The sequence below is a fragment of the Penaeus vannamei genome, chromosome 9, assembly GCF_042767895.1.
Source record: "Penaeus vannamei isolate JL-2024 chromosome 9, ASM4276789v1, whole genome shotgun sequence".
NCBI classification, from domain to species: Eukaryota; Metazoa; Arthropoda; class Malacostraca; order Decapoda; family Penaeidae; genus Penaeus; species Penaeus vannamei.
The window spans coordinates 7,390,886-7,410,885 of NC_091557.1; the positions used below are offsets into that span (position 1 = coordinate 7,390,886).

At 39.6% G+C, this 20,000-nt stretch overlaps 3 protein-coding genes across 3 annotated transcripts in view; 1 reads left to right on the forward strand and 2 right to left on the reverse strand.

The window, feature by feature from the left end:
• Positions 1-5,069, forward strand: part of gek (serine/threonine-protein kinase gek) — a gene marked incomplete in the record, with an annotated part of 156,844 nt that extends 151,775 nt beyond the window's left edge. Inside the window, 4 exon segments of the mRNA XM_070125203.1 lie at positions 249-414; positions 1,332-1,458; positions 1,665-1,804; positions 2,057-5,069. Coding sequence (XP_069981304.1) covers positions 249-414; positions 1,332-1,458; positions 1,665-1,804; positions 2,057-2,176 — 553 coding nt within the window.
• Positions 5,070-6,481: 1,412 nt separating this feature from the next.
• On the reverse strand, positions 6,482-8,066 carry LOC138862497 (hepatitis A virus cellular receptor 1-like). The gene is made up of 5 exons (XM_070124891.1): positions 7,958-8,066; positions 7,578-7,672; positions 7,050-7,170; positions 6,785-6,949; positions 6,482-6,633 (listed from the first exon to the last, which is right to left on the reverse strand). The coding sequence occupies exons 1-5, from the start codon at positions 8,064-8,066 to the stop codon at positions 6,482-6,484; spliced, it is 642 nt and encodes a 213-aa protein (XP_069980992.1).
• Positions 8,067-11,523: 3,457 nt separating this feature from the next.
• LOC113822721 (pinin) overlaps positions 11,524-20,000 on the reverse strand; it is a 9,385-nt gene continuing 908 nt past the window's right edge. The window contains exons 2-9 of the mRNA XM_027375257.2: positions 17,968-18,063; positions 17,175-17,352; positions 15,781-15,878; positions 15,583-15,658; positions 15,289-15,444; positions 14,932-15,070; positions 13,979-14,188; positions 11,524-13,824 (exon numbers count right to left, since the gene is read on the reverse strand). Of these exons, the coding sequence (XP_027231058.2) occupies positions 12,068-13,824; positions 13,979-14,188; positions 14,932-15,070; positions 15,289-15,444; positions 15,583-15,658; positions 15,781-15,878; positions 17,175-17,352; positions 17,968-18,063 (2,710 nt within the window). The 3' untranslated portion in view covers positions 11,524-12,067. The remainder of the gene's footprint in view (positions 13,825-13,978; positions 14,189-14,931; positions 15,071-15,288; positions 15,445-15,582; positions 15,659-15,780; positions 15,879-17,174; positions 17,353-17,967; positions 18,064-20,000) is intronic.

A 20,000-nucleotide genomic window follows, 5' to 3' on the forward strand; every position in this document is an offset into this window, starting at 1 on the left:
GAATACTTCAGTAGGTGTTGATAGGTTGAGATCCCTATTCAGTATATAAAAATATTAGTGTTATTCATCACTGTTATTCTATCAGTGTACTTATTTTCTTTTTCTTTTTATCTGTGTCATTTAAGTTGGAAAGCTCCTTGTATGGATTTCATATTCATTTCCTTGTCTGCAATATCAGCTGGTCATTTCAAGATGACATACATTTTTCAAGATGAAAGTAACTAATCCACTTCTGTGCCTCTCCCCAGAACTGACCGTCGTAGTAAGTTGATTTCTGGCCCAACCAATTTCAACCACATAAGCCATATGGGCCCTGGAGATAGCATAGAGATTCAGCGACTGGTTGACCTGCCCTCACGACTGAATGCTGCTGCTGATCAGAGAACACCCCATTCACAACAGTCCATCCATAGGGTTAGTATGTTTGATGTTTGGGATTTTCTCATTCATCTCTTTATTTATTTATTATTATAATTAATTTTATTATCAATAGTTTTAAAGTGAAATCTTAGTGTGTTACTATTGAGAACATTATTAATGTATTGGATCTGGTTGTGTCACGGAAATCACAGTGCCGAAAATACTGGCAATGGGTTATGTAAGTAGCCAACATACCAGGCGTGCAGTGCGTAGGCCGAGCGTGCGCAAACACCCATGAGCAGTGATAAGACTGTGCCTCCCATTTGCAAAATTATTTTGTGCAAACTTCTTTAGCCTTTTTGCCATTTTCCAATATCCATATTTGTCTTTTGATTTGCTTTATCTAGATGGTAATAGCTTATTTTCCTTGTACAGACTCTATATCATCTCTCTGTGTAGTAAATAACTCAGTGCAAGAAAAAAAAGAAAGTATGGAACATTTGCTTCTTTGTGTTAGATATCTTATTTTTTCATAATTTTCAATTTTCTGTAATACAACCTGTGCCACTGGTCACAGTGTCCAGGAATAGGGTGCACAGCATGGAAATGTAACCTCCAGGAAGCTGACATTCTTCCTGTCATGGCTTTTGCACGTTACATTCCACATTCGTTTATAGATGGGAATAATGTTAAAGCCCCCTTTTAAGTGCCAAATGAATCAAATCACACATCAAGAGGGTTGTGCACTCGTTGCGAGTCTCTTCCATCACCCTGGCCTTTGCTCATGATGGCAAGTGCACGTCACCTGGCCTGCGGCCATTTTGCCCGATGATGGCTTGTTCACATCACCCGGCCTTCAATCTAGACGTTTCCATGACGGGATTGTAGCTAATTTGGAGGATTTGTGCTTGTATTAGGTTACATTATGCATTCATCATTGAATTTACCTTCCATTTTCTACCAAAATGCAGGTACGCAGCATGCTACAGACTAGTGGAAAATTAGCCCCACCAAGATTACCACAGGGACCAGAACCACCGAGACGCTCCTTCAGCCATCAACCACTCCCACAGCCACATTATTCTAATGTTCACAATGGTTAGTGATTACATATATATAGCATCATTATTTTTAAAAATCTAACTGCTATTTCCAAATTTAAAGAATGAGCTACAATGGTGGGTGTATATAGATTGGCATATTTATATTACATTGCTATTTTCTTTGTGCAGTGATGAGTATATAGATTTGTATTTGTATATATACTTAGAATTTTACTAAAGAAATGGACTATGGCATTCCAGGTAGTGGCCCTCCTCCAATGCCAGGTTCTGGCCGCCGCCCAGGGATGCCCCCACTACCCCCCTCTGCAGCCCCACAACACTTGCCACCTCAGCGTTCACCTGAGGAGCCCCGGCACCAGATAATTCATCAACTACAGGAGGTAAGATAAGCGAAGAGAAACTCCTCCCAAGAATGTATGGCATAATAAACAGATTTTATGAAAAGTAATTTATGTTGAGATGAATTGAGCGGAATATTGTTGAATTTTAGGCAAATATCAATATGATGATTGAATTAGAAATTTATTTGTTGCATTATATTTATGCATTTAGGAAGAACTATTACTATTTTCATGTAATGATTTTGACTGATGATATTTCTTTTCTTTCCTTCCCTATTCTTTCCCTCACAGCAGGAGTGTGGTGACACCTCCCCACGCCACTCCATTGCATCCAACACCAGCAGTAACCTCTCCTCTCCCCCTTCACCTGGCCGTCCCCCAGATCACCACTCATCATCCTATGACTCATAGGGATTCGTTTGGCCTGGAGAGCGGCTATGAGCAGGGCACTCACAGGCTAGCAGTTATGGGCTGCTGCGACTGTTTCTTCATTGCAATTGCTTTTCAAAACATTATGGAATTAACTGCTCAAATGATGTCTAAAAATTTGTTCTCATTATGGATATGTACAATTTTAAAAACTTTTTTCTTTCTCTCTGACTTCCTATTTTTTAGCTAAATAATTGAATATTTAATGAAAAACAGTGCTGCAACAACATTGTCACACTATGTAACCATAACACTATGATTTACACTTTTTTCACAAATCAAAATGAAGGGGAACCTTTCTTCTGAAGCTGTGAGTCTTGGTCCGTGTCAACTATTAGGGCACCAACTAATTCTATGATACTTAGTGGCAATACTTAATCAAACTGAAATGTGTTAATGATAAAAAGAAGGTATCTCTTATAGGTTATAATTCCTCTTAGATTACTTGTATGGTAGTTCATAAATTGTAAAACTGCCTGTCTCAGTAATTCATTCATAACTCAGATCGATGTAGGAAGACTTAACTTTTACAGGTGAATAAGAGGCCCTTAAATTTTTAGGTCCTGTTAAACAGCTGCTTAAGGAGTAGATAAGTGGTTGCTGCTGCTATCATGCAAGTAATGGTTAATAACATTGGCATATTCCTGAAGAGTTACAGCTTCGAAAATAGGCAGCTGGTGAAGCATTTCAGGCTACCTGTTGGTGCTTAGATTGTCCTGTAATATATATTGGAATAATGAATTTGAATTTTGAATAATACATCTGTTATATATGAGATCCTTTTTGTTAATGGTATATTGAAATTGGGTCATATCTATTGTTCCAAACATATTATAAATGGTTGTTTTTTTTTCTTCAAAAGCCTCTGCTAGTCATTCTTTAACTATTAAGTGTTTGAATTCCAAGCCCAAAGAAACAGAATTTAAAAAGGAAAAAGCTAAATATTTAGTGAGTGTAAAAATTTGTTATGAGGGCACAATTGTTAAAATTTAGGTGCTGTGAGGGCAAGCATTGTAGCAATACTTAATACCTTTACTGTGGTTGGAAGGATGAGTCACACCGGTGCAGTGTTCAGTGTGTTGGGCCGAATGTAGTGCTGTTGTAGTGTATATTGCAAGTGATCCCAGTCTTAGTGGGGTTGGAAAAACAGAGAACTTATTATGTAGGTGTAACTGAAGGTTAAATACAGTGTTTTGAATGTTCTTTATATTTTCCAGCAAAATATGACTTTATTGCTAAAAGTTGAGCTGGAAAAGCAGTGGCTGTATCCTCTATGCCTCTTCATGGTTTAATCCCTGGAACTTCTGCTGAAATTTGCTATTTCTTTAAAAATATATAAAAAATATAAAAGGAACAAGTAAAAGGGATTGCGGCTCAGGTGTGTGAAGGTGGAAATCTTAGACAATAGCTTAGTAAGTGGCTCTTCAAATAAAAAAATTGTGTGAATTACAGTGTCTATGCAGCAAACAAGCAGAAAGTGTTGACTCTTTAGCAGAAGATAGTTGGCTTGTGTTACTCCACCAATAACAATAAAAAAGAAAAGAAAAAAAAATAGCCTTTACTGTGGTAAAAATTCTTCCAGATCAATAAATCAGATACTCATTTCTTAAAACAGTGGAATTAAATAAGAAAATATATGTACACTGTATATATATATTTTGTTTTACATAGAAATTTCACTAAAGAGCAAAAAGGCACTGTGTGTGCATAATACAGCAGCTTGAAAATTGCATGATGGTAAACAACAGAAATCAGTGAGAGGTGAGACAGTGATAGGGATCCGTACAGCCACACCCATGGAATTACAGGACTGTTATTCAGAAACTGCTCCAGAAAGAACTTTATTTATACAATTCGCAGAGAATCATTCCTTGTCAGTGTGATCCAGAACTAGGTCTGACTTAAGGTTGTAATTGTGACACTTGGTAACTGAGCCAAAGGTTCTTGTGTGAGAAATTTCTATGTCTACAATTGCTGAGCCATTTTTGATTGTGTAATAAACAATGGCACAGATCCACTGAACTTTATCATAAATTATTCTTGATAAATAGTTTTGTGTTAGGGGAGCTTGCCTTAGTGGTCCCTAGTTATGTGGTCAGGTCAGGAAATTGACCTCCTGACTGTTTGGTGTGGTTCTGGTGAAGATTCCAGGTAGAAAACATCGCTGCAGGATTGTCATGTGCCCACTTGTTTTAGGTTTTTAAGGCCCTTTGGTCAATAATTCAGATTTTGCCATAAGCTTTGAATTGCCTTGATATCATAATTGGGCTTTAGACATCACGATTCTTGAGCGATGGAATAATTTCTCAAACAGACTTTTAACCCCCTCCTTCCCTCATGATTCCAGCAGTTGATGTTGGTTCAGCTGTTGTTTCCAACAGAGTATAGATATCAATAGAAATTGATTGATTGTTCAGGAATTTAGTAGCTGTCTGCAAGTATTATGATTAGTTGCTTATGTATAAAGCAATAATTTTTTAGTGTTCTTGCCAATCAATGTAGCAAATGCTGCTTCTGTTATCACTGACTTGGAAATCTTGTCAAGGGTATTTAAATTAATGTCCATTAATTTATTAGGCATTCAACTGTACTTCATACTTTTTCATAAAAAAATACTTAAGCAATGTATGCTGTCACAAGTCTTATCAATATTTTTTTTTTTCTTTTTTGTAAGTACAATATTGTAAATATGTTACCCTAGTGATTCTGTTCAAGAAATTTATGAATTCTGACATTATGTAAATTCATATTTCAACTCTGTGTATTGTAGTTTGTAATTTATGATTTGAGAGGCCATGATATAATGGCCCTGTGTATACTAGCTTTTGTAAAATAGACATTTTTAGAAATATGGCAATATTACTATGGGTGAAAACTTAGGCGTTTGATTTTCTCCTTAATTTTTTCAGTTTGAGAAGGTATAGTTTAGCAAATAAAGAGCTTCTTGTATTATGTTAATTAATTTTTTTTTAGATTAATTATTTCATCTAAAGAACATTCATCATCAAGAACTGTCTGATCTCTGAATGGTTAAAATTACTTTTTTTTTGCCTCAATGCACTAATTACATTATATAACCTTTTGTTCTGATTAATTAGGCTGAGGTAAGGATCAGAATGTACAATAGGTGAATATTGACAAAAACAGCCTCATAAAAACCTCTGTAGCAATGAAAATAGAATGGGTAATACAATAATACTGAATGACACAATGATAAATGGTAGACAAGCAGCCAATGCATAAGTGAGCAGGATGAAGAGGTAGATATATAGCTCAATCATAGAATACTGGCTTTGGAAGCAAGCAAGCAGCATTTGCATGCTGGACCAGTCAGTAGAAAGAAACTAGCTACACTATTATATCATCATCTGGCATAATATACATGTTGCTCAGTGGATATATCTACTGCATTCACTTGGAGATTCATACTAACATCAGAAGTTGGTTGTAAGATATTGTAAAATATTACTGCAAATTTTTTTTTTTTTTTTTCTCTGTGGTCTGGCAACACTCAACAGCTAGAAACAAAAAACTGAAAACTTACAACAGCTTTACGAGAAGTGACGGAATGAAGAAAGGAAAACCAAAAAGTAAAATAAAGAATGAGAAATGCAAGTAGAGAAAAAGGATGAATAGCAACAACAGGAAATGAAAAAAAAAGTAAAAGGATGAATGTAGGACGATCAGGATTGTCTACCCAGTTATTGTTTTTTCCATTGCTCAAGTTGGAGAATTCAACTTAAAATGAATGAATACAAAAAAAATGTCAATTAATTTATGCTTTTTACTCTCTACATATCTATTTTAGTGTCCAGTTTTATCAGTGCTACCAGATCATGTATGGGAGAAAAATTGGAAATTTTCTTAATATGTGAGCAATTCTCTTACCATAAAAAACACACCACTACAAGAAAAGAGCCAAGCATTTCAACCCATGTATGATGTGATTTCTCATTGATATATTTATTTATTAAAAATTCCTGCCGTGTCAACATCGAAAGTCATCAGCGGCATATAAAAAATATAATAGGGTGAGGCTTGGGGTAGAAGCCCCAGGTAAGGATAGGTCATATAGCATTATGATAAGGTATTATGGCAAAAAGGTTAAAAATGAATTAATAATTAGGACAAAATAAGTTAAACAAGGGCTGCAGAGAGGGCTGTAGGTTTTTATGAGAGAAGATGGTTAATGGTTAAAAGCAAAATAAATGTGATAGACATCTGTCATATAGCACTATAGGAAAGTATAGTAAAAGGTGATGTCAGGTGATAGTTGCTATGCATCAACTATCTAGAGTAATGTTGGAAAGTTGAAGATGGGTAAGTTTGTTGATGAGGGAAAGGGTTATAGATATCAGCAATAACTTCAAGTGTGGAGAGAGCATAAGTTGTGGAATTTTGTGTCTCAAGCATATAGCTTTGAATGTCTTCCATAGTTTCTGCAGTGGAGTTGGTTGGAGAGTTTTGTGAGACAAAGGTTTTCTTTATGAGGGCGGGAAGAGGAGACTGGTGTCTGAAGAGTAAAGGTAAAGGTAAGTGGAGGTGAGTGTGCGGCAGGGGAAGAAGGGGTGCAACGTTTCGTCTGTCTACTGCAGGTAGTGCGGGGAGGAAGAGGGGATGGTGTTGGGGCTGTAGTTGAGACTGGGTTGTCTGGATTTAGAGTGGCAAAAGAATTTGACTGGGGGAGGTCGAATGTAGAAGTGGAAGTGGTGGAAGTGGGGAAGTAAGTAGATATAGGGGAGGCTGTAGGAACATCTTGAGGTGGAGGGGGAGGGCAGAACAAGTGACATTACTGGAGTAGGAAGTATAAGAGTGAGACCATTTTTGTATCTGAGCTGCTACCTCAGACTCAAACTTGTAAGTGGGACAGCCTCTATAAAATACATTATAGGGGCCGCTGCAGTTAGCACATGTGCGTGTTTGTGCAGGGCAGTTTGATCTGTTATGACCAGGTTGGGCACAGAGGAGGCATTGGTCTGTGGAGCAGCAGTGTTTGGCAGGATGTCCAAATCGCCAACAATTTTGACATTGACAGGGAGGATGTTGGTATGGTTGAACAGGGAGGGATCTACCAATGTAGATACGAATGGGAAGGTCATGGATACTGAAAGTAATTTTGGCAATGTTGGTGGGTTTCTTTTGATGACCTCTAGGAGGAATGGAATAGCAATGTACTGATATCACATCCTCGTCTTTGAGGCAGCCGAACAAGTCTTCTCCACAATCTGACCAATCTTTGGTATCGACTGGGCAGTTTGCTGGGGAGATAGAGACAGTTCCGGTACAAGTATTAAGAGTTGGATGAAGTTCTGCAGAGATGGGGTTGCCAGAGAGATCAGTTAGTTTTGATAATGCTAATGCTTCAGCTTCAGATCTGACTTACAAGACGGGAGCGATCGCTTCGGGTACGGAAAGTTACTCTGCCTACATGTTTTTGGAGACATTGTTGAAAGAGCAGAGTGTTGCCTGAGTAAGGAGCTGTAGGGGGGATCACAAAAAATCAGTTCCATTTAGCTGGGCTAAATAGAATAGTTAAGATATTTGTAGGGTTGGTGGTGGTAAAAGGACAGGGGTGTGTGGAAGCGGGAGTGTTGTTGAGGGGGGTAGTATTACGGAGAGATGGAGAATAAGGCTGTAAGGTAGTAATAAGGTAGGTTGGGGTGTTTGATGAATGTTGTAGGGGTAGAGTTGATGAATTTGAGGAAGTTGGGAGGGTAGGGATGTCTTCTGGAGATTGAGTCTCTGCTTGAGTGGGTAATGCACTAGTAGGCATTGAGGAGTGGGTAGTAGTTTCAGTGTTCGGAGTCATGGTCAAAGGAGAGCCTGGGGTTGGGGAGCCGGTGGGGTTATTTGATGAAGGAGCAAGCCTCATTGCCCCTAATAGGGGTATTACATCTTCATTACTGGCCATGGAAAGCCTTGATTATGTAAACAGTCCACCCCCCAGAGCCCTGTACGGGGGTAAGGGCTAGACAATTAAATCGGGAAGACCGTGCCCATGGTTCCTGCAGGCAGTTCAGGACTGGCACAAGGTCAGCCTTTCATTCTTTCAGCACGACTCTTACACCTTAGGAAGTAGATAGTAGAAGGGATTGGAGAAGAGACGGAAACAAAAAGCTGGAGGGGGAAAAGACCATGCAAAATTAGTTGAGTCAAGGGCTGAGGCCTTAGAGAGGGAAGATCCCTGCATTGGGTCTCAGTCTCTGTCTCCTAATACCCCCCACAACAACAACGGGCAAGGGATTGGGGAGACCCCTATCTTGGGCTTCAGTCTCTGTCTCCTAAGCCCTACACGACAACAATGAGCAGGGGCATTTGGGTATTTACAACATTGATGATCTACAGTAGCAAACTTTTTATGGCAAATAATGAAAATCAAAATGCATCTAGTTACTTGGCACCTGTTATAACCCCCCAAAACTTGATTAATGCATATTTTCATTTTGCTTTAAACAAATAATTGCGCTAGATATCAATGATCATATTGCATAATGGTAAAGTATTGTGGTAAAAAGAGTAAGAACAAAATGTGTAAGAAGTCAAAGACTGTAGAACACTATAGGACAGTGTGGTAGTGAAAAGGGTAAAGATAGAGAGTAAATGGGGTTAAAGCAGGGGGGAAGAGTAATTTGATAAAAAAAAAGGTATGTTTGCATCTCATGAAGGATATAAGAAGATTCCATGAGGATATAAATACAGGCTGGGCTCTAGGAAAACAAGTGAGGAAGAGCAGGGAGATAACAGAGTGTGGGACTGAAAGAGAAACCACTCTGAATATATCAAAGGGTAATAAGGGTAGAGATAGATGTTGGTAAAGTAAACCACCCAGGGAATGAGACGTGGAACCAGGAGAAGGATAGTGTAGTGAGAAAAGGGAGTCATATATTAGCATCCAGGAAGGAGCAGAAGGGTTAATGGGGAAAGAAGAGTACGGGGTGTAGATGGAGAAGGGGAAGATGGGCTGTGTTGGGAGAGACAGGGAGGAAGAGGGGTAGGAGAAACATGAGGTGGATGAGGATGGACGTTGGCAGTCGTTTTGAATGTAGAGGTTATGGAAGAGACTGAAGGGTCGATGAGGTAGAAGAGCATACTCTTGGGTCATATTTGAGAGGAGGAGGAGGGGGAGAAAGAGGAGGTGGAGGAGGAAAAGAAGAAGAGAGGAGGGGAGGGGGGAGAAAGAGCAAAAAGAGGAGAAAGCACAGCAAGACGAGGAGAGAGAGCAGGAAGAGGAGGAGAAAGAGCAGGAAGAAGAGGAGAAAGAGCAGGAAGAGGAAGAGAGAGAGGAGAAAGCAGGAAGAGGGGAAAGAGGAGAAAAAGAAGGAGAAGAGAGAGCAGGAAAAGGGGAAATAGGAAAAAGAGGAGGAAGAGGGCAAAGACGATGATGATGAGAAAGAGGAGGAGAGAGATGATGATGATGATGATGAAAAAGAGGGGGATGAGTATGATGATGAGAAAGGGGGGGATGTGGATGAGGATGGTGAGAAAGATAGGATAGGATAGAAGGGGGAGTATGGGGAAGAGATACTGGGGGATATGCTGAGATATCTTGGAAAGAAAGAGAAACAGAGCAAAGGACAGTGTTTGAATAATAATGCAGAATAAATAAAGGGTCCCCTTGAGGGATAAGGGCCACATGATTTGCCTAAGAAATACCATGCCCATGGCTCCCTGGTACAGTGCCAGCCTTTCATCCTTTCAGCATATTAAGGATAATAAAGAAAAAGGCGCAAAAAAAAAAAAAAAAAAAAAAAAAAAAAAAAAAAAAAAAAAAAAAAAAAAAAAAAAAAGACTAAGAGGATATGGAATGGAGGAAGTTGGGAGAGAGGAAGGGATGTATTCTGAAGGTTGAGTAACAGCCTGGGTGAATGATTCAAAATGGAAGAAGGTGACTGCAAGCATTCACAAGGGGATGCAGAAGCAGTGGTCTGATTCTCAAACGAGAGTTAGGGGTTGCGTAACTAGATGGTGATGGAGTAGCAAGCCTTAACAAGAGTATAAAATCTTCATTACTGGCCATAGTGAGGCAGAAATATGTGGGGAAATATGTGGTCTCTTCTCAGGGTCCCCTTAAGGGTAAAGGCTAGATGATTAACATTGGGAATACAGTGCTCATGGCTTCCAGAGGCTATTCAGGACTGTCCAAGGCCAGCTTTTATCCTTTCAGCATTCCTCTTACACCTCAGGAAGTGGAAAGAAGAGATTGGAGAAGAGAAGGAAAAGGAAAGAGGGAGAAGAGAAAAGACCATGCAAAATTGGTTGTGTCAAGGACTGAGGCCCAAGATTGGTGTGATCCCCAACATTGGGCCCAAGCCTTCTTCTATGCCCCCTACGGTGGTTAATGGGTATAAATTGGGGGAATGGAGGTTAAGTATAACTAATATCATTGGTTCCTTCTTACAATACATGAGTTGCTTTTACACAAACACATTTATTCAAAGTAATCTATGAGACTGCTTGTGATTCTCAGGGTCCAACTTATACACATGCTACACCATCTTGAAATAAGGTTTACTCTCCGGCTTTTAGTGTGTGAAGCAGTATCCATGCTTAAACAATATGTAAGACTCTTAGGATGGCAAGATGATTCTTTAAATGGGAGTGGTGGTTTCCTGTCACTATGCAAGGGTATGACCATACAAAAGTGCAGAAGTTGATGAGAAAAGTTTCAACATGACAGAGCTGTAATGGTTTAAATATCTAAAAAGTAAAATGCCGAAGTTCTTTCCATGATTTTAGTGTCCAAGCTTCCTTTTTTTTTTTAATCTGACATGGCATTTCAAAAAGGTTTTCTGTATAATATTTAAAGATCTTGGGCATGGAACTTTACCAAAAATAACAAACTTTGACTTCAAAAATTTCTATACCCAATTATATGAAATATTCATACCAGAATAAGATAGCAATTTTTCATTATACATAAAACAAGCTTTTGACTGAGCTTTGCTCCCTTGCTACCATACATTTTTTTACTTTGTGACCTTGAAATACTGAAGGCACTTCAAATCTTTTCATTATGAATTAGTAAACATTTCATGTTTTAGGATTAGTAAATACATTTGATGCCTGAAGCTTAGAGATGCACCTTGCGAAAAAAAAAAATCAATTTAAAGGAATTATTACTTACATGTAGATTGATCCCAAATTTGTCTTGTTTTACAAACTCTATACCTATTTTTATGATACAGTATGATCACCAGAAAGAAAAAAAAGATCACTCAGCAGCTGGGCATGCTCTCTCTCATCTGTATATGAATCCCCAATATAATTACCAATAATTTTTTGTAAATACACTCTTTATATAAATATATTTAAGGATAGATAAACAGGAATCCTGTGGGATCATTTTTATTTCACAAAAAATCTAACATATACTGGAAAAGAAGTTGGTATCAATAAAAAAGGAAGATAAATTAAAACTAAAAAAAAAGAAAAAAGAAAAAGTGAAAAAAAATATATATCTGTATATAATGAAACTAAAATAAGAGAACTTTATCCTCTATTAACCATGACTGAATTAACTTTCATCAATAAGGAGTATAAACAGTTAATTTTTAAAAACATGTACCTTTGTTAGATCTTCAAAACATTTCTACTTAATCTATTATATTAGAAAATGGTGATAATAGATTCAGCCATGGCCTTTTTTAACTAGCTTAGATGGAAGTATAAAGCTCATGCTCAACTTCTTCAACTTCTCATATGCAGTTTTTAGTATATGGTTCATATATATACCAACTTTGTCTAATGAAATGACTTTTTTACAAACACATCACTAAAAGAGAGCACTTTAGAATGAAAAGACTCCTTTCAAAATAACCCCCCTGCATCAACCTCCCCAGTAATGCCCTTACTACCTTCTCTGGAAGTAAAATCTTATCGCCTATCTTTCCTGTCACCTTTCCTCTCTTTATCCCTGCTCCTACTCCTGTCTCTTCTACGTTCTCTACTCCTGCTCCTCTCCCTTTTCCTCTCCTTGCTTTTGCTCCTAATATTCTTTTTGTCCTTGTCTCTCTCCCTCTCCCTCTCTTTTTCCCTTTCCCTTCGTCTACCAGCATCCCTCTCCCTTTCCTTATCCCCTTCCTTAGCTTTCGAGCCCTCCTTTTCCTTCCCTTTTGTGTCTTTATCTTTACTTTTCTCTTTTGCATCTCTCTTACTCTTTTCCTCATCACTTGGTGGCTCCTCCTTTATTTTAACATTCACTGCCTTCCCATGTTCTGTGGAGTCCTTCTTCTTTGTCATTTTCCTGCTCTTCTTCTCTCCCCCTTCTCCTTCACTATCACTACTGCTATCCCCACTTCTTGATTCTCGTCCTCTCCGCCTCACCTTTCTCTTCCTTCTCTCCTGATCTGACTCAGAGTCGGTGCCTGAGCTGGTGGTGGAGCTGGAGTCACTTTCCGAGTCAGATGAAGACCCAGAGGATGACCCGGAGCTGGATGACGAGCTCTCTGAATCTGAGCTACCACTATCACTACTATCGCTGCTACTATCACTACTGCTGTCTTCACTACTGCTATTGTCTGATGAGCCCGAGTCATCACCCTTCTTCTTCTTTTTCTTTTCTTCACCTGCTTTCTTCTTCTTCCTTTTATCAAGCTTCTTCTGTGCTTTCTGTGCTTTTGCCTTTTCATCCCTGTTGTGTTTGGACTTGGATGAAGATTTTTTACCTACCTCTGTTTCCCCTTCCTTGTCATTCTTATCCTGTGTGTTTTTGCTCTCTGTGGGAGGTGGATCTTTCCCACTGGTTGGACTGTGGGACAAGGCAGCTGGTTCATCATCATTTTTGTGGCTGCTGCTCTCCTCCATTCTCTCAGGATCTTCTGTTTGGCATTCCTGTTGCTCCTCCTCACTGGGTTCAGGACCCGCAGGGGGAGGGGAAGGTGGAGCAGCAGTGGCTGGAGGCAGTGGCAATGTGGATGCAGGAGGTAAAGGGGGGATTTCGGTGGGGACGGAAGCCACATCCACATCAGGCTTGTCAGCTGTGCTTGTGGGTGCCTTGTCAGGTTTCTCCTCCTTGACTTTCTTGAATGCAGCCTCGGATGCTTTGGGCCCTGCTTCATCATCATCGTCTTTCTCAATTTTGACATGCACAACCGTGGCCTCCAGCTCTGTCTCTTTATTGTAGAGGGTCTGCACTTCTCTGTTCTTGCCTGTGTCCCTATTCTTTTCCCTCTCTACTGTATCTCTGCTCTTCTCCTTTGACTTGTCCCTCTCCCTCTCTCTCTCTTTATCCCTCCCAACAATCCTGTCTTTCCCTCTATCTCTTTCCATCTCCCTATCTCTATCCTTCTCTCTAATTCTATCTTTCTCTTTACCCCTTTCCTTGTTCTTCCTATCCCTGTCTCCTTCCCTATTCTTATCTTTCTCCCTATTGTACCTATCCCTTTCCCTCTCCCTGCTCCCATCCCTTGGTTTCCCTTCATTCTCCTTCTCACTATCATTGCCTTTACTCTCTCTCTCTAAACCTGATGTTCCTTCCTCTGACTGGCTAGCTACAATTTCTACCTTTCGAGCACCTTCTCCCCTGCCGTCGACCTGGACTACCATACGCTCAGTGTCATCATCATCCTTACCTGACAGGTCTGCCTCACCATATACTAGCTCTCCCTCCTCAGCCTCGTAATCTAACAAATCTGTGAAGGGAAACATTGGAAGTTGTTTATTATACACAGCCTTTTAATACCAAAACCATCTATGATAATCAATAACCGATACTTAATCATATGTTATAACCAACAATATTCATAAAGATAAAAATATTTTGCATAGCAGACTGATTAAACTTACCAGGACAGTTATCAAGAGAGGTACTGACACCCCCCTCCCCCTGCCTGGCGACGGCTGAGCGGACCCCCCTGTGCACGTAGGTCTCCTCCTCCTCCTCCTCCCCCCCCTCTGCGCCATCCCTGCCCATCTCGCCCTGATCATCCTCTGCACGTGACCCTAGTATCTCCTCCAGCTCTTCCTTCATCCGGAGACGGTCCTCTTCGAGTTCCCCTGCAAAAGTTGATCGATTTAAATAAATAAACTAAGCATTCTCTTGGGTTATAGAATATAAAAATTTAATAATAAATTATGAGCTTTTTTAAAACTAAAACAAACAAAAGTTTTTATTATTAACAATGAAATAAAGAGGGTTATCTCCATTATACACAAAAAAAAGGTCTACCTCACTCATAGACCAAATATTTCAAAAGATTCCCATATGTTTATGCTTTAATTTTAGCTAGTACTTGCCAGTGCCTTTTATAAATACATTAGAGGTGTCATTGTTTACCACCAAATTAGTTGCAAGACACAGCAAAAACCAAGAAATATAAAAGTTCTCTTTATGACATCCTGCAGATATTACAAAAGATTTAACTATACCTGAGGATTGATGACAAAGAATATCATAAAGATAGAGCAATGTATGGAGATATTATCAATTACCATGTAAATGTTTCCATAAAAAAATTTAAAACTGTAATCTGCAAAATAATGGTATAATGGTATAAGTACTTTCCATGAATATGCCCTATCAAACAACTACTTTTTATTCTGAAAATGAACACAGTGAAATGAATTAACAAAAAGAAGTTAGTGGCTACTTAACCTGAAAGCCATTCAAATAATGCACTTCTATACAAAACTCAATGAGACCATTCTTCAAATATTTCTCACAACATGACCTGCATCAACTACAGTTACAACTCATGCACTTCTAATTACTTTCCATTCTAGAATAAAGTCAAACTTACTCATGATGTTATCGTGTGAGGCTCGCACGAGGCTAGTGGTCTTGGCAGTGTGGGTTCGAGGGATCCAAAAGATGGAGGGCGTGGACTTGGTTCTTATGAATCTGGTTAATTTCATCTGGTGTGCCTCCCACTGCTCATGCTGAAAGATTTTATAATGATGCTCAAATAACAGATACAGAAAAAAATCCATTGACAAACCTTTCCCATGCCATATCCTATTGCCTATGCAAGAAAAAATTGATATTTAATTCTTTTATCATCAAGATACATATATATCTGTCATGTGAACAGAAGTTCCCTGTGTTCTCACACACAATCTCATTTGCTTGAGCAAACATGCATTAAGGAGAGACTCACCTCTTTCACACGGGCCATCTTAACAGTGAGACGTTTGATCTGTGCTTTCCTCTCTTGCCTCTGGTTGATCAGTTCTAGTCGCTCTCGGCGCAACTCCTCCTTTTCCACACGACCTTTTTCTTCCAGCTTCCTCTCAATGGCAGCGCGCTGTTCTTCCTATATACAATACTGGGAATTACTGTGTGTAACACAACTTAATATTTTCCCTTTTCCACATACATGTCAAGGTACTGATATGTCTCATGAAAGAATTGAGAATTACGGGGAAAAAAGTCATTTCTAAGATCAGCTCACCTTATCCTTCTGCTTTGCTTCATCATTCTTGAATCGCTTGAGAGTACCAAGTAGAGCACCAAACATGCGGCGGTTCCTAAGAAGTTACAAGTGTCATTTATGTGTATATAATAATGCAATAGTATATTACTTAGGTCTATCACTATTATGTAATATATTATACACACACATATTTTCCCCAAAAATAAAGAGTATCACCTGTCCCGAGAAGCTCTATCCTTGGTAAGCTCAGCTGCAGCTTCTGTACGGGACTTCATGTCTGCCTGGGGGCGAGCCACAGACGAAGGCAGAGATGGCTGTGGGAGACAAATATAAATAACATCTTGCCCCAATACATCTAGATGAAGAATGGGAAAGCAACAGGGCGTGACTTAATCTAAGTGGAGGTTTGAAAGCCATAGAAGAAAGGGTAGACATCCTATACGACCTAATGATGAAGATTTTAGAGCAAGAAAAGATACCGAAAGAGTGGCGGGAAAGTATACTGGTATCTATTTTCAAAGGTAAAGGTGATGTCCAAGAATGTAGCAATTATAGAGGCATTAAACTTGTGTCCCACACTGTGAAAATATTGGAAAGAATTATAGATGGCAGACTAAGAGAAGAAGTAGATATAGGGAAAGAACAGCTAAGATTTATGAAAGGAAGTGGAACATCTGATGGAATATTTTGTCTTAGGCAGGTGATGGAAAAATTCAGAGAAAAGCAAAGAGATTTACATATGGTATTCATAGACCTTGAAAAGGCCTATGATAGAGTACCAAGACAAGAATTTTGGAGAAGTCTGTGAGAGAAGATGGTTCCTGAAAAGTATGTTAGAATGATACAAGAAATATACCAGAATGCAATCACCAGGGTGAGAAGCAGTGTTGGTGAGACGGATGGCTTAGAGGTAAAAATGAGACTACATCAGGGGTCGGTACCTAGCCCATTAATCTTTAACATTGTGATGGGTGTGATGACCAGAAATGTAAGAGAGACAGTGCCATGGAGCAATTGTATGCTGAAGACGTTGTATTGTGTGCAGAGAGGAGCGAGGATCTAGAGGTAAATCTAGAAAGGTGGAGAACAGCATCAGAGGAAAGGGGAATAAGAATAAGCAGGTCCAAAACTGAATATATGTGCACCAGCACAGGTTGGTAAAAGTGGTAGAAATATCAAAGAAAATGTGAGAAGGGAGACTGAGGTGGTATGGACACCTGCTGAGAAGGGACGAAAACCATGTTGGAAGACATGCAATGGAGATGGAAGTTCAAGATAGAAGGAAGAGGGAAGACCAAGAAAGAGATGGTGAGACTGTGTAAGGGATGACCTGCAACTGAAAGGAATTACAGAAGAGGAAGCAAAATAGAAATCAGTGGAGGTGGCAACCCCATATAGAAGTGGGAGAAAGCCGAGATGATGATGATCTTGCCCTAATGCATAAGAAGGTGGGGGAGTGCATAATCATCTGGTAATTAATCCCATTTCACAAAATTCTCTCTCATAAAAAAAATCCACAGCTAGACTTGTGACTAAAAAGAAAAAAAGAAGTATAAGTATAAGGAGATGATGAAGAAGAAGAAGAAGAAGAAAAAAAAAATGGTGCATACCTTAGGCATCTTCTCATCCTCCTCAGCCACCTCCTGCACTCGTCTGCCTCGCATATCCCCATGGATCTCCGCCCGCAAGTCTCCCCTCAAGTCTGGAGTGGGACGGTGCTCCCCGCGAAAATCTCGGGGCTTCCCTCTGTGGTCAACATGCTGCTGATCTTGCACCACACCTCCCAGCCTGGAACAAAGAGAATCCTATCACACCCAGCCTGGAATACAAACTGTTCTTTTCTATTGCAGAAAACCCTAAAGCAACTTTTTTCTGCCTTTCCTCTCCTGCAGCATCCCTGAATTAATTTCTAAGAGTTGGGGAAGCCTATATGAAAAATATCATGCACCTTTATTAATCTTTTCTTTCTCTTTCTAAAAAAAAAAAAAAAAAAAAAAAAAAAAAAAAAAAAAAAAAAAAAAAAAAAAAAAAAAGTAAGTAAGTAAGTAAGTAAATATATGTAGGTGAATGGGGAATGCACCTGCACACCAGGAAGCAGAGAAGTTGCTGAAAGGTATGCATGTATCTACACTTGAGTTCCTGATCTGCTGTTATGCTGTCTATCCAGTAGAAGTTAAGTAAAGGCTATTTCTTTCAATATTATATCATTATACGCAAGAATCTCCAGCGAATATGACCTTTATGTAGAGTAAATCAATTACATCAAATCTATATTTCTGCAATATTGACCTATATTTCTTGTAGCCCCCCCTGGTAACCTCTAGCAGCACCTTACTGAGAAAGAGGAAGTGAGGCAGAACCTAATATCAATTCAAGGAAATAAAAGTAAAGTAATCTTCTTACCTGGCAAAGACCCCCCCTGGGGGTCTTCGCTTGGCTGGGGGCTCTTCATCTCTCCCACCAGAGGATAGACGTACTCTCCGCTGCTCTCCACGCTGGCTGTGGGGTCAAAAGAATTATAATGAAATAAATGTTTTGCATAAATAAGCTATATATATATGTATTCGTTAACAACATTCAGAAAAGTAGATATCAATACAATATATGATTACTATTCAATTAATATAAATAAGCAAGCTCAAATGTAACAAGAGTATAATCAAACAAGTTTGGCTGCTACAGAATTACTTTACCACTTTGTCATGTAACTGATGTGTTTTTTTCCCAGATGTGTTATGTTGCAAAAATACTTTAGAGGGGAGGGGGCAGAAATTTCCTAGCAAAATCTTTTAGTCTGAGAGGTGCTCTCCTCTCTATTTGCAATCAACAGTGATGAAGCTAAGACACTCACGCTGGAAGTCTTTTTTAGGACATATGTTTTCCCTGTTGTCTATGGCTATGGCTGTGGTATACAAGATTATCCAGTAATAGAAACTAGAGAGACTTTAAGCTCTCTATGAAAGGCTGTAATCCTTCAACAACTGCAAACTAAGCCAAACAAGTGAACAACTTTTTAGCTTACACTAAACAACACCCATGACTGTGTGCCAGGGACACTATTCTAGAGTAGATTAAATTTCATTAATGACATAATGTGCTATTATATAATTAATGGGGGGGGGGGGGGCAGTGTGAACTTTCATAGATTTTGCCAAAAGCTGTTGGTTTCCCATGTTTTTATTTTTTACTTTTTTGTTTGTGTAGCAGTTCGTAGTTTCAAATATGGCGGGCATGTCCATAGTTTCATTGGCTAATTCTAAGCGTTTTGTGTGTGCTGGTTTTACACATTTTCATACTCTATTTTTCTTAGTTAAGCCTACTTTACCTTGTAATTTCCCTGATACTCTTTATGCCCTCCCCAGCTATCGGGACTATCAAATCAAGATTGTTGATCGAGAAATGGTACTATTATCTCTTCAATGATTCATTCACAGAAGAAACAATGCCACTAATCGATGAAATCATTTCCTGCAGAGTAATATCACATTTCTTCAAGTTACTCTGAGAGGGTGTGTTGCTATCAGTAACAATTACCAATGTCTTCTAAGGCTGGGTAGCGCAAGGGGTACAACCCTCGGTACTAGTCAATATAGTGATATAACTTTGTCAGCAACTTCCCTGGTACTTTTCATGCCATTGTAGCCGACCCCCGCAACCTACAGTGCAGCATATTTTCCTACAGGTTGGGTCCAGGTTCACAGCCTGTCCTCTCACCCTCACCATCAGCAGCTTCTCAAAGACGCATACCGAGACCTGAGTGGCTGACACTGGACACCTCACAGCTTGCCTATTGGACCACAGGCTCCCCTCGTTCCCAGGTAGCTGGCACAGCTCAGCCCTACTTAAGCTCTGGCACCCGGGCCAAGTTCAGCACTCACGATCCTCCAGCAAAGTAAGACAACAGCAGCTGCAACTAGGCTTACCCAGGCCATAGCCATCGGGGGAGCCGCCCAGGCTCTCCCCGTCGATCCCCAGCACCCAGCCATACCTATGGGCACTCGCACCCACACACAAAAGCTCCTTAAAGAGATGATTGACACTAGTCTATGGCAGATACAAATCCATTGCCATACCCTCCCCCGCAATTGTGGTCAAGAATGTTGGGGTTTGGGTAGTTCCATGGCAGTTATTATTACTGAGTGACACAGTGATAGTGGGAAATGGACACCGACATCTTATTGAACATAAGAAATAGTGATAAACAACACAGACACCACTGCTGTAGTTTAATATTTTTAAAAGTTGCTAATACAGGGGGGTACAGGGGGGGGTTGGTCCCCCTGTCTGGGGGATGATAAAACGTAGGAAAGGTTAGCTTTTGGTTCACATAATACCCTGGTTTTGAGAGCTTGTCACAAAGGGTGTGTTGCTCTCGGTAACAAATACCTCCACGGCAAATGTCCAACAAAAACAGATAGTATCGGCTTAAGAGGAAT